This window comes from Stegodyphus dumicola, chromosome X1 (genome assembly GCF_044657685.1).
Source record: "Stegodyphus dumicola isolate Sdum_Otavi_A_Nest chromosome X1, ASM4465768v1".
In the NCBI taxonomy this organism is placed as follows: Eukaryota; Metazoa; Arthropoda; class Arachnida; order Araneae; family Eresidae; genus Stegodyphus; species Stegodyphus dumicola.
In genome coordinates, this window is record NC_140780.1 from 76,213,397 (window position 1) to 76,234,623 (window position 21,227).

Here is a 21,227-nt window from a genome sequence, read left to right on the forward strand (position 1 = left end):
TTATACTATATGAATTATGTATAAAGAATAGTCACATAATTACTGAGTAAGAAACACGTTGGTCAGCTAATATGCTGGAGGAACCAGATTACAAATCAAGGAAAAAACTAGCAAAATGGAAAATATTTATAAAATAAAATTAGAAATCTAAGAAAAAAAAGACAAAATTAATGTCATTAAAAAAAAAAAAAAAAAAAAAAAAAAGAAAGAAAAGAAAAATCTGAAAGCTTTCAGATTTTATATAACGCCCGAAGGGGCGTTTTTTTAACGTTTTGCGTGTTACCTTTATTTATTAAAAATCACGTTCTTTGCACTTAAACCATAAAATGTAATTCAACAACGATATCACAAAATATTTAAAAAGAGCATATCTTTAGAATTTCCAATACACAGTCTCGTGCACTGGAGATAATTCCACCCCCCGTACAGCTGGGCTTCTAGATACCCATATTCGAGTGGAGGACCACATTACTCAAAATTTGATGTCTCTAGGTACCGCTGTTTTTTCACAGTGCGAGAAACATACTACCTACATTTATGCAGATTCTTCATTATTTAATTTCTTTAAATATAATGCAGGGCTCTAATATTTGGTGGCAACAACTTGAAAAGTGAAAAGCCGTTTTACAATGGACGACGCAAAATGCCAAAACGAAATTAATAGCCCTTCTGGTCAAATTGCTCCTTTGGGCTAGTTATTATGATGGTTTATTGTTTGATTAGGGAAAAAAAGGCTGTCTACTTAAAAGAAAGAAAGCCTTCTGAAGTCCATTTTAAGGAAACTTGTTCGTGTCCACTTTGCATGTAAAGAAAACCCCATGCAGTCAGCCCGTTTGATGGAATATGAACTTGTGTAGAACTACCGGCATTTAGCGCCTTTTAATTTCGGCTGCTGGTGGCTCGCTTGTTCTGTGGGATTACCGCTCATTGCTCAGTTCTGATATTGAGTATTAAGAGTATCCGTATTTTTTCGATGGGATTCAAGTCTGGTGGTCTAGTACGGTGTTGGTATGTGACAAAGTTTATCACTCTGCAAGCACTTTTCAATTAAGTCCGCTTTGTTCGTATAAATATTATTTTCGTTAAATATGGAAGTTAAGCTCATTACAACAACATATGGATTTAGAATTCCGTCTGCCGCCCAGTCAATATAGTGGTTAGGGAAGCCAGACTGCGATTGCAAAGGGTCCGGGTTCGAATCCCGGAGAAGGCACAGATGTAAAATTGTCTGTCCCTTCATAGGAAGGTAGCGGTGGTCGCCTATTAGGTGCCTCCACAATAAAATGGCCACCAGTTCTGGCCTTAGGAGTGGCCAGTGCCATTATAGTCAAGTGCCCGCCATTGGTGAAAAAAAAAAAAAAAATCCTACTCAGTGCCAAATAGTAATTAGAGATACACCAAAAAATAAGCGAAGCTCAGTTAAGCCGTTTTTTGCTATACTTTTCCATGGTAGAAAATAACTTTCTCTGCAATGGTCACTTTCCAGGGTGTTTGTTGCAAGGTACGAGATCTTAAGTTCTCTCGTTGATGAAAGCCATCGAGAATTTTTCTGGTGATTTAGACATGATTCATCAGTAAGAAGCACTTCAGTACAATGATTTAGGGTCCATTTGCGAAATTCATGGACTCAGTTGAACTGCTTTTCCGTACATGATAGTGTGACCAATGGTCTCGTTGCAGGCATGTCTTGACTTGAAGGCCTACGGGACAAAGTTAGGTAAGATACTGATTTTCTTTTGAAATCAGAAAATCCAGTTCTTTCTGTGACGTACCATGTCTTGCACTTTAGCATCGAAAGCTGTAAATCTTCAGATTTTTTAAACTATGTCTTCTGAAAGCCGTTTGATTTCTTTAATAATGATTGAAAAATCTACGTTTGACGCTACGATGCACTTTCAAGTTGCTTCTCTATATTGGCACGTTTCGCTTTAAGCCGCCCAGACGGTATAGTGGTTAGGGCAGCCGACTGCGATACCGTAGGTCCCGGGTTCGAATCTCGGAGAAGATATGCTTGTAAATGTCCGTCCCATCATAGGAGGCAACAGTCGCCGCCTATTAGGTGCCTCCACAATAAAATGGCCACCACTTTCGGCCTCAAGAGTAGCTAATGTCGGAAAAAGGTAAAATAGTGCCCACAGTTAGAAAAACATTGTTTCGATTAATGTCTAAAATTTGATTAGATTCTTTTACTCATTGCTTAAAATATGGCTGTTTAACATTTCATATGCGCAATTACATATTCAAGCTGATTCTGCTTATAGCAAAATAGCAGTTCGTAATGCAGTTTTTAATCATTTTTCATGATACTGAACTTTATAGCTTTACGAATCTTTGTAGTATCTAGAGCCCCAGTTATATTAAAAAATCGTTTAAACTTCGCACGTAAAGTGTGGTAAGTCGTGTCTGATCCATTATAATCATAAACATTTACATTATTAAAATGAAGTGTAGTAATTAAAATCCGCTGAGCGTAAAATATCAAACTGAAAAGGTGACAAGTGAGATTTACCATGCTCCAGTTATTTAAAATACTTTAATTCAAAAATTATTTTTAATACTTGGTAGCTTACATAAAATGTATTTAGTCTGCCGATCTGATCCTTTAACCAAAGGAAGATTATTTATTTGACTGCTAAGCGATTTTTATATTTTATTTTGAGGTATAATTTTTCCGAGGCGTTTCCTAACGAAATAAAAAGTAATTAAAAGTCTCTTTGATAAGGTTCTTAAAAATATCTGACAGGTGTTTGCTTCATCTGCATTTAGATGAAATTCTTGGTCTAATTTTCACTGAAGAAAATATCAAAAGATTATTTTTAAGTTAATAAAATGGCGATTAGTTTTTTAGCCTTTCATGTAGTTGATTGTGACACGTTGGGAATATTTTTTTCCCTCTTGGATTAAATTATTCTTCAGCAGATGATGTTAAATTAATTTCCTTAACCTCTATAAACTTTATCCTATTGTCTTCATAGATTAATATACAGATTTGTTCTAGATTGTACTACATGATATTCCCGTATGTATTAACCACATTAGCCATTTTTTTTTTGTAATTGTTAGCTACTAAAATTATATACTACGTGATATTCCTGTATGCATTAACCACATATTAACCACATTAGCCATTTTTTGTCATTGTTAGTCATTGTCAAAATTAAGTTCATAATCTTACACTGTTCACAACAAGTATAACTTATTCTAAGAAAGTTCACATTAGCCTCTATATGATAACGTAGATTTAAAAACAATGCCAAAATGGCAAAAATTTTATCACAATTGTTATGTGACATTTGAGGATGTGTATATAGCTGTTGCAATTCTTAAATCCTTCTCCCAAAACGGTACTGAACTTTAAATTACGATGCAGGAGAGCATTTCAATTTGAGTTGTTAAAAAGATTCCTATTCAACACTTTTTTTTGGGGGGGGGGAATGAGTAATATTTTTTTTTTTTTTTTTTTTTTTTTTTTGACTCTGTAGGTGAATTAAGTAAACTCCACTGACTTCCTCTGTTTTATTGCTTCTTTCTGGAATTGTTTGAATCACACAAATCGTGAAGTGCGTAGATCTAAAGTTCTGAAATGTATGACCTTTGAATAATAATCTGTAGTCGACTTAGTAAGGTCGGAATAATGCTGAGTTGATAGAATATCTAGTCTTTAGAACTTCGAAACGCAGAAGTTATGCTGAGGTGATAAAACCCGTTTGCGAAATAAGCTGGTAGAACACTTTGACTAGCTTTCGTAAACACAGAAATTACATAGCGGAAATAATCGCACTGGGCGAAAAGGTATTGTGTTGGTTACAGTATTAGTTCGGCGTGTTTTTTAGTTGACTGTGACCATAAATAACAAACACACGTGAAATTGATATGAAACAGTATTTGAAAGAAACAAACAAAGGTTCGGTCAACCCACACAGTAATCAACGCAATACAGTACAACTCTAATTATCTGAATTTCGACTACCTGAATCGCTGATTATCCGAATCGCTTTCAGAATTCCAGAATTTTTCAGAATCAGCTGAAGAAGAGAAGGAAAAAGAGAAAAGGGAGAAAGGGAAAGCGAAGAGACAGGAGAAGATGAGGGTGACGTGTCACTTGAGGAATTAAAAATATTCTGTTGAAAATTCCTGGGTATTCAGAAGTTAGTGCTGAGGATACAGCAGAACGGATCACATTCGTCAGACCCTGGGCATCAAATTCTATTGGATGTTTCCAATAGAAATATTCTATAGAAATATTCCAATACATATGAAATGCTATTCAAATTCTAAATGATGATGAACTTATGGAAAGTGGGAGAGAAGACTTATGGAAGAACTTATTAACTGTGAGAGAAGACTTATTTAGAGACTTATGGAAGTGTCAGGGAAGAAAGTGACCTTAATGTCAAAGTTGAAGTAGACAAGGGGCCATCAGCTGTTGAAGCGTTTGCCGGCCTAAAACAGCGTCGAAGAGAATAAATCGTCAACCCCAGTGTGAGCAAAGGCGCGACTTGGTTGCCCGAAAACGTATGAAGACAGCCAAACAGCTTCCTTTGACTGAGATGTTTAGCAAGCAATGGCTTTCAGCACTTGTAAGTACTCTACAGTACGCTTTATAACATGTACGTAAAAGTATTGCCTTTTCATTTTAAATAATCAAAACCTCCTTTTCTTAAAAACTAGTTCTTTTCCACCCATTTTCAACATACAGTAATTAATTAAAGTGTACGCATATCCTTTCTTCGGAAAACATCCAATTATCCGAATTTTTGATTATCCGAATGGGGTCCGGTCCCAATAGATTCGGATACTTGGAGTTCTACAGTATATATCAATTAGTAATTGAACAACTGAAGAGAAGCTAGCAAAAGATGACTTATAACAACATTTCGGAGTTTAACAAAGGTCTGATTAGTTTTCAAGTATTTTAGTAAACAAATTAAACAAAAATAACATCGGCTCAGCGGTAAAGTTGCTGAACACTGATAGTTTGGTCCGGGGTTCGAATGTCGCGAACAGGCTGGTTTCATGGGCTTTTTCGTGGGTTTTCCCATGTGTAACATGTATAAAAGCCAATTTCCCTTAGAAAGTCCTCCACGAAGGCACTCCTCCCCTTAGGCAGATAGTGTATTGCCGTAATGAAATAATGAAATGAAATGGGTAAACAAATTATATACTCACGATAGAACAGGTTTGCAATATGTTTGCATGCGTTGTACAACTAAATCAGCAATAAGTCTGCGATCTTCTTCTTGAGTTTCTCCCAGTAACGTCATCGCTGATGTATTTACCTGTAAGACATTAAGCCATTGTTAGATATAAACAGTTATCGTAATAAGTTTTATTTTAAGCATCACTGTAGATAATAATTATTTCATTCCAGTAATCCATTGAATGAATATGCACACAGTTTCAGTTCATTAATTCCCAAAACACATTTTTGAAGAATTTTTATTTGAAAGTAGAGACATTTGCTTTCCTAGTTTATGTACTTTGTACGCAATATGGGTATTTTAATATTTATGGAAGCATACTTTGAATTGTTGATATTTTAGAAGAGCGATTGAAAATAGTTTTCCATCTTTCTGTACACGTCGAACGTTATTACAGTTTCAGCTAATTACATTCTTCCAGTAAATGTTATTACATTTCTCCACAGTATTGTTTAAGAAGGGAGATAAAGAAATTTCTACTGACTTACCTCATTTTCGTGCCTTGTGCCACACAAAATTAAAATAAAAAGTGTTTGAAATAATAAAATTTTCCTAACTTACCAGCCTCATGAAACTAGGATTAATTAAGATGAATTACGAATTAAAAATTTAGGGTTCATATGTTTCATAAATACTAATAATAGGCAGACCATTCTGAGATTTGCTACCGATGAATTAATATGTGCATATTCTGCGCAATAACGCAGTCATTATTAATAAAAATAAATATAGTTTTGAATAAATAGTAAAAGAGTAAATGAGAGGTTCCACCCCCCAAACTGTGAACTCATTCAAAAGTTTTAATTAATCGAAATAAACAATTTTTATGTAAAGTTTTAGATGGACAAACGTTCAGCAATAGTCTTAAATCATTATACAACTCTTTGAATTCTTGTTTTCGCTTTCTAAAAATAAGAAACACAAGCACTCGGGGCCCCTGAAAGAACACTATCAGAACTTAAACAAGCCTTCGTATTCTGTTTCGACATACTAAACTGTTTAATTTGGCATTTTATACGAAAACTTGCAAGTTATAAGAAGGAAAATTTTATAATTTCTAATAATGAAAATATTTTGTTTAAGTAGAGCACAATTAAATTCAAAATTGTGATTAAATATCAATTTCTTAATACAACTAAGTATTTAGTGATATTCAGAATTTGTATTCTATTAAAACTATAAATATAACTAAGGATACACCAGTAATAAGAAATTTGAACAGTTTGAAGGGCAGAAAAGAGGCAGAAAGGGGGATTTATTTACTACTTTGAGAAATGATAAAATGTGTCTTTGGGGTAATGATATTATTATGCATACCTCTATTATGTGCTCTCTTCCATCTTTTCCTTGTATTGCTTCTACAGCACAAATGTCGAGTCCTCCAAAGAGTTCCGACACTTCGTCCACCCACATCTTATATCGGTCGGTCATAGGAATTTGTTCCAACATTGCAGAGCCCATATTAGCTTTCCAGTTGCCAGAAATTGATTTTCGCCTAAATGTCACAAAAGGCGCAGACTGAGTATTTCTGAACTTAATAAAAAAATGTTTATTAATGTAATAAATTTTCTTACCTCTCCCGAAATGTTTGTCTGCAGTTTGACCATTTATGAGAAATGCATTTTCGACATTTCTCTTTAGGTTAATATTTTATTTATATTTTCGGTTATGTATCCATAAACCTTCGTATGCAAAGGTAAATTTCTAAGGTACAGAATTAATAATTTAATAAAACAATTTTGTAATTTACTGCAAAAGCGTTAAATGAGAAGAATGCTAAAAGTAACAAGAAGAATTGGGGCAAATTAATTAAGTATTACTATAGTTTCGAAGATGTTATAGAACTTTCTTCAGCTGGTTAATTTAGAAACAAAGCATAAAGTAAGAAGAGTAATAATTTTCAAATATATAGTTCATTACACGTTCAGTATGACTCCAGATATAACTGAGATCAAAGTCCACTAGAATATTGAAAAAATGTAGACCAAATACACAAATACTGGAATATAAGCAGGGAATTGCATTCCTTATTTTATGTCAACAGAAACCCTTCATTTATACAATTAGAAAATAACATTTAAAAAATTTTTCTTACATCAAAATGAAAAGCGTACCATTTAAAAAAATAAATAATGAAATTAATTTTATTTGCCTAAACACACAATCCTTTTTTTCCATATCAACTGAAATATTTAATATAGTACATATTCTTAAAAATATATTGTATTCTATTTTGCATTATTTTACCCCAGAAAAGATCCGTGGGGGGGGAGAAGGAACTGTTTATGTCCGTTGACAAGAATTTTGAGAAAAATGAATTTTTAATTTGTGCAGCTTAAATGGTAAATAAAATATTGATATATAATCATACAAAAATTCGTAATACACTTCTAATCTTTATTTAAAGAAATTTTTATTATAAACAATATATATATATATATATATAAGATGACTAAAATTATTTTTCCCAGTTTCTTGTATTAATCGAGAAAACACACATCTTCTTCGCTGCTAGAACTGGCTCTTTCTCAAATTAAGTTTTTTTTCTGTCTTTTTATTTTTCAGGTCTCGAATCAGATTAGCTTTTCTTGTCCTTTATCAACTTTTTCTGATTTTTTTACAAGCATGTCAGTCTCTGCTTTTAGCGTATCACAAAGACTACAAGTGTCCTTTCTTTAACCGAATCTGATGTTAAATTTAGAAGTAAATATATTTCTGAATTTATCATACAATACTGGATTATTCAGAGTATTTGTTTTGTACCTATCTTGTAATTTTGTGATGTTTAATTACTCCAACAGGTATATTTTCTTGATCTTTTTAAAGGAATAATGCGATTTTCTCTCTCTGAGGCAGTCGATTATTTTATAAGTTTCTTCAGTAACTGTGTGTTTTCGGTTTGTATGTTTTCCTTTGTATTCTACCGGTGCTTTTCCGTCATTGGCTTCTCTTATTTTTTTAAACCTGATTTTTTTAAAAAATACCTTGGAATGAATCAAAGCGTTTATATAAACTCTCACATCATTACATTGCCAGTCTTAGAAATAACGTACTCGATAAGAGTAAGATGCATTATGTGAAGATGCCTTATTTCCCAAGCCAGATCGTCGGCGCATAGCAGACAAAAGCATTAAAAGACGGAAGAGAAAATGATTTTGGTTACTATCCCATTCCCAAGTGCATTGAAAGTTTTGAGAATTCGATGCACTATCTGAAAACAGAAAAACACTGAGAAAATTGTGCACTTGCAGTCAAGTTCCAACTCACTCGTGGGTTACTTTTTGAAACTTTCATAACATCGCGGATTCTCCGTGTTTTCTTCCTCTTCTTGGCAGAAAACTCTGCCACTGAACTGGAGCCTGAGCTAGAATCATCAATTTGCATGTTCACAAACACTACTAAAGAACTGATGGAAGAAAACCAACAGGTCGTCGTTACAAGAAACAAGAACGAACATGAATGCGCCTTATGAAGGAAGTTAAGACGTAAATTCTTCTTCCTTCTTGGCGCGTGGACAAAAATTGTTTTTCTCCACGTTTTCCTCGGTTACAATTATGGACATGAATAGTTTTTCTCCTGAAATGCTTCATAATGCAAAAGATAGACTACGAATTTTACAATTACTACTACAGATTTTACAAAAAAAATGGTAAATAAATTGTTTTGCCCGCACGTATTCAGATTAAAAACACGTAAATAAGTTAAGATTTTTAATGTATTTGAATAGAAAGAACAAGTGATTTGGGTAATTGAAGTTTTACTGTATTAAAATTACCTTTCATAATTCATGCTTTGGAAGTGAGTTTAATTTACTAACTTAACCATAATTTAGTGTATAACAATACATCATCTGAAAAAGAGAATTAAAATTTTACGTAGCATCTGAGAAATAAATTAAACTGCGTAATTTTTTTATGGTGTATGCTTATTTTATCAACTTTTGAGGATTTATAGAATTATGGAATACAGCAAATAAAGATAAACAAAAAAAAAAAAAAAAAAAAAGGTAGAGAAGGGAACGTAAACAGGAATATCTCTTCAAGCAAATACTATATATCGTAAACAGAAGGTGCACACCTCATGCAGTTAAAGCAGCTTCACAACTGAATGCAGCAGAAAACTATTCGATTTTTAAACTCCAAAGATTAAGCACATTTAAGCACGTAATAGCGAACAGGAACCAGACTAATGAAAAACCAACCCTGAACTACTGGCATTGGCGCCCAGGACTGTTTTTCTGGAAATGGTTAATTATTGTGATTTTTTTCCCTTACATATAACTTAAATATACTCAGTTTGTAAACAAATCGTAAGAAGCTCTCATCGAAAAAGTTTCTTCTTAGGTAGAAAGTACTCACGTGTTTTAACATAACTAATTATTTATATATGTACTTATATAGGTATAAAGCACTTGTTACGGGTAAGTAGATAAGATAATGCCAGTTAGTTTCCGATTAACCACAGAAGGATTAATCGGATTACAGTTTAACGAGACCTTGTCTAAAAGTGATTAAATTTGTTTATTTTGGAAGGACGGAAAAAATTATATCACAAACTATTAACATAAGGCGAAACTGTCTACAGGCAGTTCAGAAAGAAAAAGAAAAATGCAATCAAAGCAGGTGATGTTTTTGTGTTTGGAAGTTGTGATTATTATCCGCAATAAAACTTAATTAATTACGTAATCCGAAAAACATAAACAATTTTAAATCATCTGTTATAAGTAAGTTACTCTATCTCAAAAATATATCAAGTGTACAGCCATTAATCTTCTGTTTCAATTAACTCCCATCCCATGAATTTCTATTTTCACGTTAACTCTAAGAAATACTAGAGTAATGAAAGAAAAATAACAAAACAGCATATGCGCTATTGAAGTAGAAGTACACACAACGACAGAAAAAAAGAGAACTTTGAATAGTTATTTAATTTACGTAATCAAATTGACGTATTGTTCAGATTAATTTACTTGAAAGTATACGTAAATTATCAATAGCGTACTTTTATTAATTATAATTCGGGTTATTCCTCTTTTCTGTGTTTATTGGCTACCTTCAAATTATCTGTTATTTTGAGTTAGGCCACGTTCGTCATTCCCCGTAATATCTTAGTTAACTGGTAATTGACTCCATACGACAAAGCATTGAAGGACTTAAGAGAATTTTTTATGGAAGATTTTAGGAAGAAAAATGTCTCGTATACGCATTAAACACAGAGAAAACCATGAAAAATACAGGCAAGTTGTCTAGATGCTGAGATAAATTACCAACGCTCAGCAATATTATTTAATGTTTGATGAGCTTTTTTCTTGTTATATTCTCGACAGAGAAATATGGTTCCATTACGGAGAAAAAGCATCTACAAGCGAAACATTTTCCTTCGCTTCCATCATTACACTACCACTATTTCATTCTCCGGATCTTTTATTGATTAGCTATAAAATTTGGATAGAGTACTTGCCGGTTTTAATATTGGATGAGCCTAAGCGATCGTCCAAGAAGAGTTAAGATAGGATGGCGCATTTCTTTCTCATATATGAACAACAAACAGCTAGTTCAATCTTTAATATATTTAAAGTCTAATTAAATATTGTTAAATATAATAATAAATTAATATTTTATTTGGATATCATAAATAAATATACACTGAAGATTTTTCATGGCGGTTTTCTTTTTAAGACGACCATCTCTGAAACAGACCAGTATTTCTAAAATAACAATTAAATAAGTACACTGAAAACAGTCGATAGTCTTGTTCTCCAAGGCATCACTTCATAGATCCTCAAAGTCGTCTTGAATGTTTGGTTACCGTCTTACGACGACTTCACTGTGCTTATTATGTATGGACAATGTATACGGGTGTCTAAATTTTTTTCCTCTAGGAAAGTAAGGTAATCTTGCACAGGCCCTGCCCATACATGAAGCATTTTTTAAACAAATACACGTACTTTGAGTTAACTTCCTTAGTTTTTAGAATAGTATTTGCGCTTTATATCATTCATAATGACTCAACAATTTATACACTCTTCATAAATTTTAATTACGAAGAACATTGTTTCCTAAAATTGTGATCCAAACATTTGTATAAAGTAATATCAATACTGAATTTAAAAGACAATAATTCTCAAACAATGAAATGAAAACTTCTCCTTCCCATAAATCCATCAAAGTTAAGAGGGTATGGAAGTTGGTCGTTATGAAATATTTGCGGAGCAGAGATAAAGGACACTGACTTTTAGATACTTATAATTTTATCATTATAGCGATTTAAAACACTTAGTGTTGAATTCTAGCCCCCCCCCCCCAAAAAAAAACAGTGCCAGTTGCTTAAATTGAAAGCGAAAATATAGAACTTCGACAAATATCCATGCATGTGACTTGAATACTTATTCTGGTATCTTGTGAACGAGCCACTCCAGCTACGAATTATATGTTCACGCGACATAATATACTCATCAATTTTCACATCCGTTCATGCCATGGAATATTCCAGAATGCATTCATGCACAGAAACGAGTTCGAGTATGTTTACATCCGATAGCTTTCTGTACTTATTTTATGTAATGAAACGTTATTTCTGTTCATCAATATCAATATATTCATGTATCCAAGTTTCATACGTGCATTAAAATATATAGCTGTGAAATATAAGATTTAGGGCTGTATAAAAAATTGGCTGATGTAAAATTTAGGTAGACTCATTTGCAAAATTTAATATAGCAAGATTTGAGGGAAATTATATTGTCCATTAAAGAAAAATAAAACTATGATTTCGAATTTGGAATGTATAAATACTGAAACGAATTTGACATCCAGATGCAATGCATGTTGCAACTACGTGTCATATACTATATTAGCCAATCTTACGAAACACACAAAATTCATTAGGTACATCATTTTCTTCAGATGTCTTCTGCATTATAGCTTCAATCGCTTTTACATGGTTTCCATCGATTCGCTTCATTATTAAATATAAATTCCTATGTAAATAATAATCCATATCTCTGAAATCAAAATACGCGTCTCGAATTAATAAGCCAGACACAAAAATGCCGCACTTGTTTTAAGTTGTCCGCAATTTTAAACGCCTAAATCAAAAATCTCCTGTGATCTTCACCGCAAATGTAGCGTGAACAACTGACTGTCATGATTCCTATTTTGTTTACCGCGGCAGTTGCTTTTATCTGTGTCTCTGTTGTCGGAAACGTGTTTTCACGTTTATAAGGAAAATCAACCTCGTGACATTCCTTACGAATGGTGCATTAGTAAACTCTTCAGGAAGATAAACATGATTTCGATGAATATATTATTGGTAATTTTTATTTCAGCACCGAAGCCTTTTATCTAGCTTATTCCAAACAAGATCAAATGGTGATCGTGTTAATAAAAACTTATTCGATTATCTAAATTATGCTTAAAAACTCATTTGGTTATTTTAACTATTATATGAATAATAGTATTATTTAAAATTTTAAATTTTCGGCTTAATAAATTTTATCTCATTCCCAGATCCATCACTGTTTATCAAAGATCTGAGATTTGAAGTCTGAAAGATTGACAGTAACCTACGATTTTTAACGTGCTTTGCGATCTGATTTAAACCCTGCCGTATTTTTATTTTATTGTCTTGGTTGACAATCATTCCCACAACTGTAACATATTCCTTTGTCACTCCTTTTCTTGTCCTGCCTTTCTATACAATTCACAACTGTACAGAACTTAAAGATTAACATCACTAAGCAATGCTATTGCCCCAGAATCCAAAGAATCAACTAGTATCGATTTGCATAGTTAAAATACACGAAGCAGAAAGCCAGTAAATAGGTAATCTTCGTATCTTTTCTATCCTTTGATCTATTTTAGTTTTCGCTGAATTTGGTTTATAAGGTTAAACTTACTTTTATTTAAATTAAGACTAGTCTAACTTTCTAGCCTGAAGATAATTTTCGTCCCAGCTTTTACGACTTTGTGAAAATACTGAACGATTACAGAAGAAATTACATCTAAAATTTATAGTGTCTTAAGTCTTCTGGAGATTTATTTAATTTACTTGACAGTTAATTTTATTTTGAAGCAACCTTTCCTATCGCTGTTGCTTTCAATCCACGTTTTCCTGCCAGAATAGATATGAATTAACGCGCGTGTATTCGAATGAGGTAGAAAGAAGTTAGCATTTAAAGAAAGGTTTTTGAAGGTGAATGTAAAGCGTGTTCTGCTTGCCTGAAAGCCACGTTGCAATATTTGATTTACTAGTGATTAGATTTCTGTGGCATTGAGCGCTTCTTGCCATTAAGCTTGTTTACGGCGACTTTTACGAGTCAGAGCCTGCCTGCGCGTTAAGTAACATATGAGAAGCTGTTAGGCTAACTTAATTTTATTTAATTTTAAGTTGCTCGTTATCATTTGCGTTAAGCCAAAAGTGTTGGCTTTTGTAAGCAAGAGTTAGGGCCATCTGTGAATCATAATTGAATTAATATAGGGTTCTTTACACCAATAGCTGAACTTTGTTGTATTTAATTCATAAGGATAATTCGCTACACAGCCTAATAACGTCTAGTTAATTTATGCTTTTTGCGTGACGTTTGTACGTACGGACAGAGTAAAAGTCTTTTTTTCCAAAACGGAAATGTAAAATGGATTTAAAATGGATTCAAAAGGTATTTAGCCGTAGAACGTTAAAATTTTGTATATGGAGTTGCTTTAATATCTAGTTCGGTATCTCCCTTTTATATTGCAACCAGCAGCACCAAGTGTATGATATATATATAATAATTTATTTACTAAAGAAATATTGATTATATTATCTCCTAATACAAATTTGATACTGATGTAAGACCACTGAGATGTAGAAACGTAGCAACGTCGTTTAGGGTAGATACTTGATGCTTAGCGCTTCCATCCATTTTGAAGAAGAAGCAATCGAGCCGGATTAAATTCGATATTTATTTAAATTCACATTTTGTGGCCACAATTCACTTGGTACTCCTAACGTGCCTATTTCCAGAACATTTTAGATTTTTGATACTATAGCAATGGAAGCGAACACAGATGATAGCAAAAGCGTCTTAACAGGATGAAAGCATAAGCGAGAAGAGAGAGATAGAGTGTCGCAGTACTTCAAAAGAAGAAGGGTGTCAAACAGTTTCAGTTTTAAGTTTTGAAGTGCAGCAAAAAGTGTGTACAGTTTAATACTCGTACAAGGAAGTCATATGGTGTCCACATCAGATTTTTTCCATGTTAATTTATGCCGAGAACGCTGAGTGCCACCAAAATGTTTTATGCCTGTTCACCCAAAACTTTCATGTAATCTGAACGGGGATGGTTTATTTCGATAGCGTAACGTGCTGTTTTGAGGCGTCATTATTTGCCAATAAGACTTAAGGTACCTCTAAGTTCTATACCATACATCGGATCTTCAAATGCCCCTTATTAAGTCTCTCCGTAATGCTCTAAGGTTTTCCTTTTTTTTTCCATTGACGGGTACTTAACCCACTTTGGCTTGGCCACTACTAGGGCGGAAGAGGTAGCAACTAATAGGTGGGACACTGTTACCTCCTATGAAGAGATGGACAATTAAGTCCCAATCACATTAAGTTTCGGCCACGCGGGACTTGACGTCGAATGGGACAATTCTAAGAACCCGCACAATTCCAGGAAACACACGTAACCTAGCTACGTGTGTTTCCTGGAATTGTGCGGGTTCTGAGAATTGTCCCTTTCGACGTCAAGTCCCGCGTAGTCGAAACATAATGTGATTGGGACCTTACAGACATGCCTTTTTCGGGATTCGACCCGAGGCTTTTCAGTATCGCAGCAGCTTCCCTAAAGCACTATACCGTCTGGGCGGCTGATGCTCTGAAGTAACAGATGTAAATCGCTAACACTGTAAATCGTTAGATTCACGAACCCGCGACTGATATCAAGGATAGAGTTGCGGACGATTTTGTGATAAGCATTATTTGTAGTCGTTTAGCGTCTGGTGAAGTTAGATATATATGTAAGCTGTTATTCGTTTTAGAGGTAAAAAGTCAAGCTGTTAGGGAAAAGTAACTAATTATTTTTTTATTACACTGTAATGATGTTGAAATAAGTATTCGGTGTTTGGACACATACAACAATTAGTAGTCCCTTTTACACACTTTTAAATGCAGTTAGCCTTAGAATTTAAATCTCATCTCCTTTTAATCTATCTCCAAGAAGTATGCGTGTACATATATTTTCAAAGACTGAATAAACTTGCATTTTAAAATTTACAGTTTCCTCTTAAACAGATATGTGTCGAATGCTTTTCAAATTTACATTAGGAAGAAATTTAGGAAGTTACTTGACAAATTCTGTCGTAACTGATAAATTGTTGCATTCGTTATTTTTCTTCAAAGAATAGGATTAAAAAAGACGTTTTTGTGTTGGTAGAAATCTTTGTTTTCATTTAATATAGCCAAAATTAAAACTATTTTACATTCAAATATGAAACCTTCTTATAAAAATTAATGCTTTTTTTATAACTACCGGTGCTTTATTCTTATTTAGTTTAGACGAGATTGCTCAGACAACGTACATGGATAAATGCAAATTTTCAGTTTTATCCATAAAGATTTTTCTAGCAAATTCGTATTTGTCGTAAAGACAGACGCAGCTGGAAGTGCATAATTAATTTAACAGCTGGATGAATTGAGTGGTAAATCCAAAACAATCATAGTTTCATCAAGGAAGCTTAATAGTGCGCAGAACAAGGAAATATGAGACCCTGACCATGAACCAGGATTTTCCCTACTACTCACGAAGCGCTCTAACCATTAACCTAGACCGCTTTGAGAAAACCTAGCAAATTTCAAGTAATTATTTTAGTTATTAGTGATTAAATTTCAGCTGGAAATAAAATAACTGATTTCATTTAGGAGATGACATGAGCGAATGATAAATTCATAGCAAGCGTTGCCGCTTGGCCGGGTTTAATGGTATCATCTGAGAAAATGCCAACCCTTAAATCATGTAGAAATATTGAAACTTCTTTACCTAATCTCCCTAAATATTATACCTAATACGCCGTTCCTAATTTGAGCCCATGACATAATATTTTAGTCCTCGGGCTCCCAGGGCGATATTATGCATTTACCACCTTAATTAGGGATTTATTAGTAGTAAGTTATAATTAGTAGAATTTTGCTTGCTGTCTCGGTTGCAAAATTACGATAATTTCAGTGATAATATGATGCGGAGCTTTGGATGTCTTACGAGCAAGTAATTTTTAATGCTGGTACGATTGAACCAGTAAGCTTAAGATTAGTATCAGGTTAGTCCTAAAATTTAACTAACTGCAATATTTAACCAGTATTGTCCATAAAATGAACTTTTATACAAGAAGGAAACAAGTCGAAGAACCTTTGATAGTGGGATTTGTTATTTTCGATCAAGTTTAGAGAAAATATACAGAATTAGACATACACGCACATGCATACACACATGAAAATGAGCTTATTAAAATAGGGAAAAAATTTCAAGTTTTGGTTGAAATAAACGCAAATTTCAAAGAACTAATAACTTTAAATGAAATAGCCTGTATATTTGGTTACAGCCGAAAACGTCGTGGAGAAAACAACGCATGGAGAAAACGTCCACGTACAAAACATCGTGGTACAAAATATCGTGGTAAAAAATAAAGCGGTTCAAAAACTTCGCAGTTTAAAATCATCGTCGTCAAAAATATCGTGGTAAAAAATAAAGTACGTACAAATTATTGCATCACGATAACATCGCATACATGGGTTTTTCAAATCGCATAGTGACATATTATGTAACTGAATTTCGTCATAACTAACATGCTATACATGAAAATGTTAACGACACTTTAAGAATAAAAGGAAACAAAACAATATATAATTTTTATTAAAACAATATCAGATCAACAAATGTGAAAGAAAATAATTTGATCATTAACTAAGCAATTTTTGTAGAGGTAACCTTATGCAGTTATTTATCATTTTTTTTTCTAAGCATTTTTAGACTGTACATTTAATGAAAAATTGTCAGTTAAACTTTATAAAGAAAGCTTAATGTATTAATGATCTTTGCTAATTAACTATATAAATTTAAAATTCTATCAAGCTTTTTAAGTTGCATTAATTTTCTACTCATTTTAAGTTTTTAAATGCTTAAGTTTCCTTTTTATTTTTTCAGCAAAAATTTATTAGTTCGTTCAAATATATGAAATATAAAAGTAAAAGAATCCCTCTTTACTTCTTGAACTCTATGATCTTTATACGAACATGCATTTGCATCTTTCAAAACCTGAAAACGCATGTGTGCGATGTTATCGTCCTGCGATGATTTGTAGGTACTTTATTTTTTAAGACGATATTTTAGATTTAATTCAATCCAATAAGTTTAAATGAAATGCAAGAAAAATGCGTATAATTTAATATTCCGTACAAGGAAATCATACGGTGTATACATTATCTTTACGGCTTGGGGGCATTTCAAATACTAACGAGCTGAGAGTTCTCTCCAAAAGTTTGTTGGGAGGGAAAGAGGGGTGGGAATCCCTCGAATCTATCAATCCTGGTACCCAAGGTCTAGCCAACGGCAGGAGCGAAATCTTGCCTCTATTCATGATCAAAACTGCTGTCACACTGCTGTCAGACAACTGAGATAAGTCCTAACATCGGTTTTGCATTTTTTTTTAAATAATGTTTGTATGTTTGTATTTAAATGAGCGAAATTGCTTGCAATATTTTATGGGCTACTAAAAATATTGATGCAATTTATGGTGCTACTTTGGTAGAAAGTTGCACGGATTTCCGCGATTTTTTTTGGCGAGCGATACGACTTATAGTAAACCCATTGCTGGACAACTTATGTATGGTAACCGATACTTTGTTGTCATTTTATTTAAAAAATAATGCGTTTTATTATGCATAAGTTCCATGTTTTTAATATTATTTATGGCTTCTAAATATTAAAAATCAATTTAATTTTGCGATTTTATTTGAAGTAAAAATTTTATTGTTTATGATATTTTATATAATTTTATGTTGGGGATGATGTAATCAGTGACGTCACCTTGCTTTAAAAGTAATTGGTTTTGATATCTATAAATGCAATTTAATGTTTTAAACATTATTTATGGATGTTAAATATTAAAAATCAATTTAATTTTGCGTTTTTATTTTAAGTAAAAATTTTATGTTGTGGATGATGTAATCAATTACAGTGGATGGACAAAAATATGGAAACACCTTGTGAAATGCATGTTTGAAAAGAAAGATTGATTTTAATGAAATATGTAGGTGGCGCTGGCGTTTTTGACTACTGACGCCACCTATACAACTTCATAAATGTGCTAAACAGTTCAGTGGTTCTCGGAGTACTGTTATGTGAGGTTGTCATTGCATTATGTCAGAGTTAACAGACTTCGAACGTGGGCAAATTATTGGAGCACGAATGGTAGGTGCTTTCGTAAGCAAGGTAGCCGAGGTGTTTAGTGTTTCAAGAGGTACTGTATCGAAGATTTATTCCGCATATTTGAAAAGCGGAAAAACATCATCTGCTAAATCACAGCGCGGACGAAAGTGTGTCCTGAGTGATCGTGACAGACGATCATTAAGGGCAATTGTGACGAAAAATAAGAAGACCACAGCTGCAAAAGTTACTGCTGAAATGAATGTTGTGTTACCGAACCCTGTGAATTCCAAAAAAATTAGAAGGGAGCTTCATAAACAGGGAATTGCTGGCCGTGCTGCAATTGAGAAGCCACTCATTAGTGATGCTAATGCCCGTAACAGGAAAAGGTGGTGTTTAAGTCATAAAGCCTGGACTATAGAGCAGCGGAAGCGAGTAATATGGTCTGACGAGTCTTCTTTCACATTGTTTCCCACTTCTGGCCGAGTTTACGTCTGGAGAACGCCATCTCAAGCCTATAATACAGACTGCTTGTTGCCAAGAGTGAAACATGGCGGGGGTTCTGTTATGGTTTGGGCAGCCATATCGTGGTTCTCTGCTAGCCCCATGATAACTGTGTCAGGGCACATGACTGCCAAGACTTATGTGAATATTTTGGCGGATCAAGTTCATCCCATGGTACAAACTTTGTTCCCCGATGGTGATGGTGTCTTCGAAGACGACAAAGCCCCTGTTCACACAGCTCACATTGTCCAGGACTGGTTTTCTGAGCACGAGGGTGAGTTGTCCCATCTCCCCTGGCCACCACAGTCACCAGACCTGAATATTATCGAACCTTTGTGGTCTACATTGGAACGGAAAGTGCGTTTTCGTTATCCACCGCCAACATCGTTATCTGAACTTGCCACCGTTTTGCAGGAAGAATGGTATAATATTCCCTTGGCAAACATACAGGAACTGTATTTATCCATTCCGAGAAGACTGCAAGCTGTTTTAGATGCCAACGGGTTTCCTACACCATATTAAGCAAAGAAACATGTTTTTTTAAAGGTGTTTCCATATTTTTGTCCAACCCCTGTACATCACCTTGCTTTAAAAGTAGTTGGTTTTAATATCTATAAATTTAATCTAATGTTTTAAACATTATTTATGGCTGTTAAATGTTAAAATACAATTTTTTTTGAAAAATGATTTTATTATATATGATTATTTAAATAATTTTAATTCTATGCGTGATGTTATCAGCTCCCTGATTGGTTACAGAATATTTGTGCATTAACGAGCTGTAATCAGCTCCCTGATTGGTTACTGAATACTTGTGCATTACCGCGCTATTTTAAAATTTTATTATTCATCTCTTCGAATTCCTTAGATTTCATAGGGAACGAATATGTCCCTTTCAAAGATTAATGTTGTTATTAGTATGTACCAAGCATTATTGGTATCGAAATCAAAAAATTGTCCTTTGAGACCTTATTTTGGCCAACTTGGCTTTCCTAATCAAAGATTTATTTATAAATTGTTACAAGGGTCAGAGGAAAGTTATTTTAAATTTTTGGAGGAAACCTCGCTAATTGCTTCTTCAATGAAGTGCGAGAAATGTGGATCGCAGATGAAGATCGTTAAAAGAGCCGATTCTGAGGACGGCCGTATTGTGGTTCACGGTGGAAGAAATAACCGCTGTAACAGTAAAAAAAATATTAGACATTCCTCCTTTTTTACCGGCAGTAAACTTCTAATTGCTGTCATTTTAGCTCTAGTGTACGAAGCGTTCTTATTTACTTATTTTAAAGTATTTGAAGTTAAGTAATATTTTAATTCTTTTAAACGTTAGTATGATGGTTTTTTATTCGATATTCAGTTTAAGTAATATTTTAATCCAATTAAACGTTGGCGCAATGTTTTTATAGCGGTGTTTTTATTCTATTTCATTGCTATATGAAAGTGATAACCTTATTTTAGTATTTTATACTCGTAGTAAATGTATTTATTTACATTTGCTTGCCATCTTAAAAAACAACGTTTTCAACAAAAAATTAATCCATTATTTTTAACAATATTTATTTCTTTTTAAAGTTTCGAATACTTTACTATGGGCAAAATACGTAAAAACGGCGTTTTTCAAGATGGCTGACGATTTTTAAAACCGCGCCAACAATTGCGCCAAAGTAAATCACCAAAAATCCGTGCAACCGTCTACCAAAGTAGCACCCAATTTATAATATTGTAATTGGTGCAAATAATATAATTTTTTCCCAAAACCTCCATTTCAACTAATTTGCAATCTACAAAATAAAATCAACAATTCTTTATGTTCTAGATAGGTTATTAATTGCTTATTAGCTACCTTATGTATGTTTATCTAAAAGCAAAAGTTTCTACAGTTGTAAAGTTTTTCTTCTTCCTTACTACGTGTCTTCGTGGTAGAACCGCAAAGAACGTATAGCTAACGATCAGATGGTCCGGAGTTCGAGTTCTTCATTGCACTTTTTTCACATCTCCTACTCCGAAATGAAATGCCTAATGGTTTATACACAGTTAACTTGCTATGTTTAATATGCATACCACAGTTTTTTACAGTTCTCAAAGTGGTGCATTTATTTAATCCAGATTACGTAGCTGTGATATA

At 33.4% G+C, this 21,227-nt stretch overlaps 1 protein-coding gene across 1 annotated transcript in view; it reads right to left on the reverse strand.

Annotated features, from left to right (window-relative positions):
* Syn (synapsin) overlaps positions 1–21,227 on the reverse strand; it is a 377,780-nt gene that overhangs the window by 49,930 nt on the left and 306,623 nt on the right. Inside the window, exons 9-10 of the mRNA XM_085808167.1 lie at positions 6,519–6,696; positions 5,170–5,279 (exon numbers count right to left, since the gene is read on the reverse strand). Coding sequence (XP_085664293.1) covers positions 5,170–5,279; positions 6,519–6,696 — 288 coding nt within the window. The remainder of the gene's footprint in view (positions 1–5,169; positions 5,280–6,518; positions 6,697–21,227) is intronic.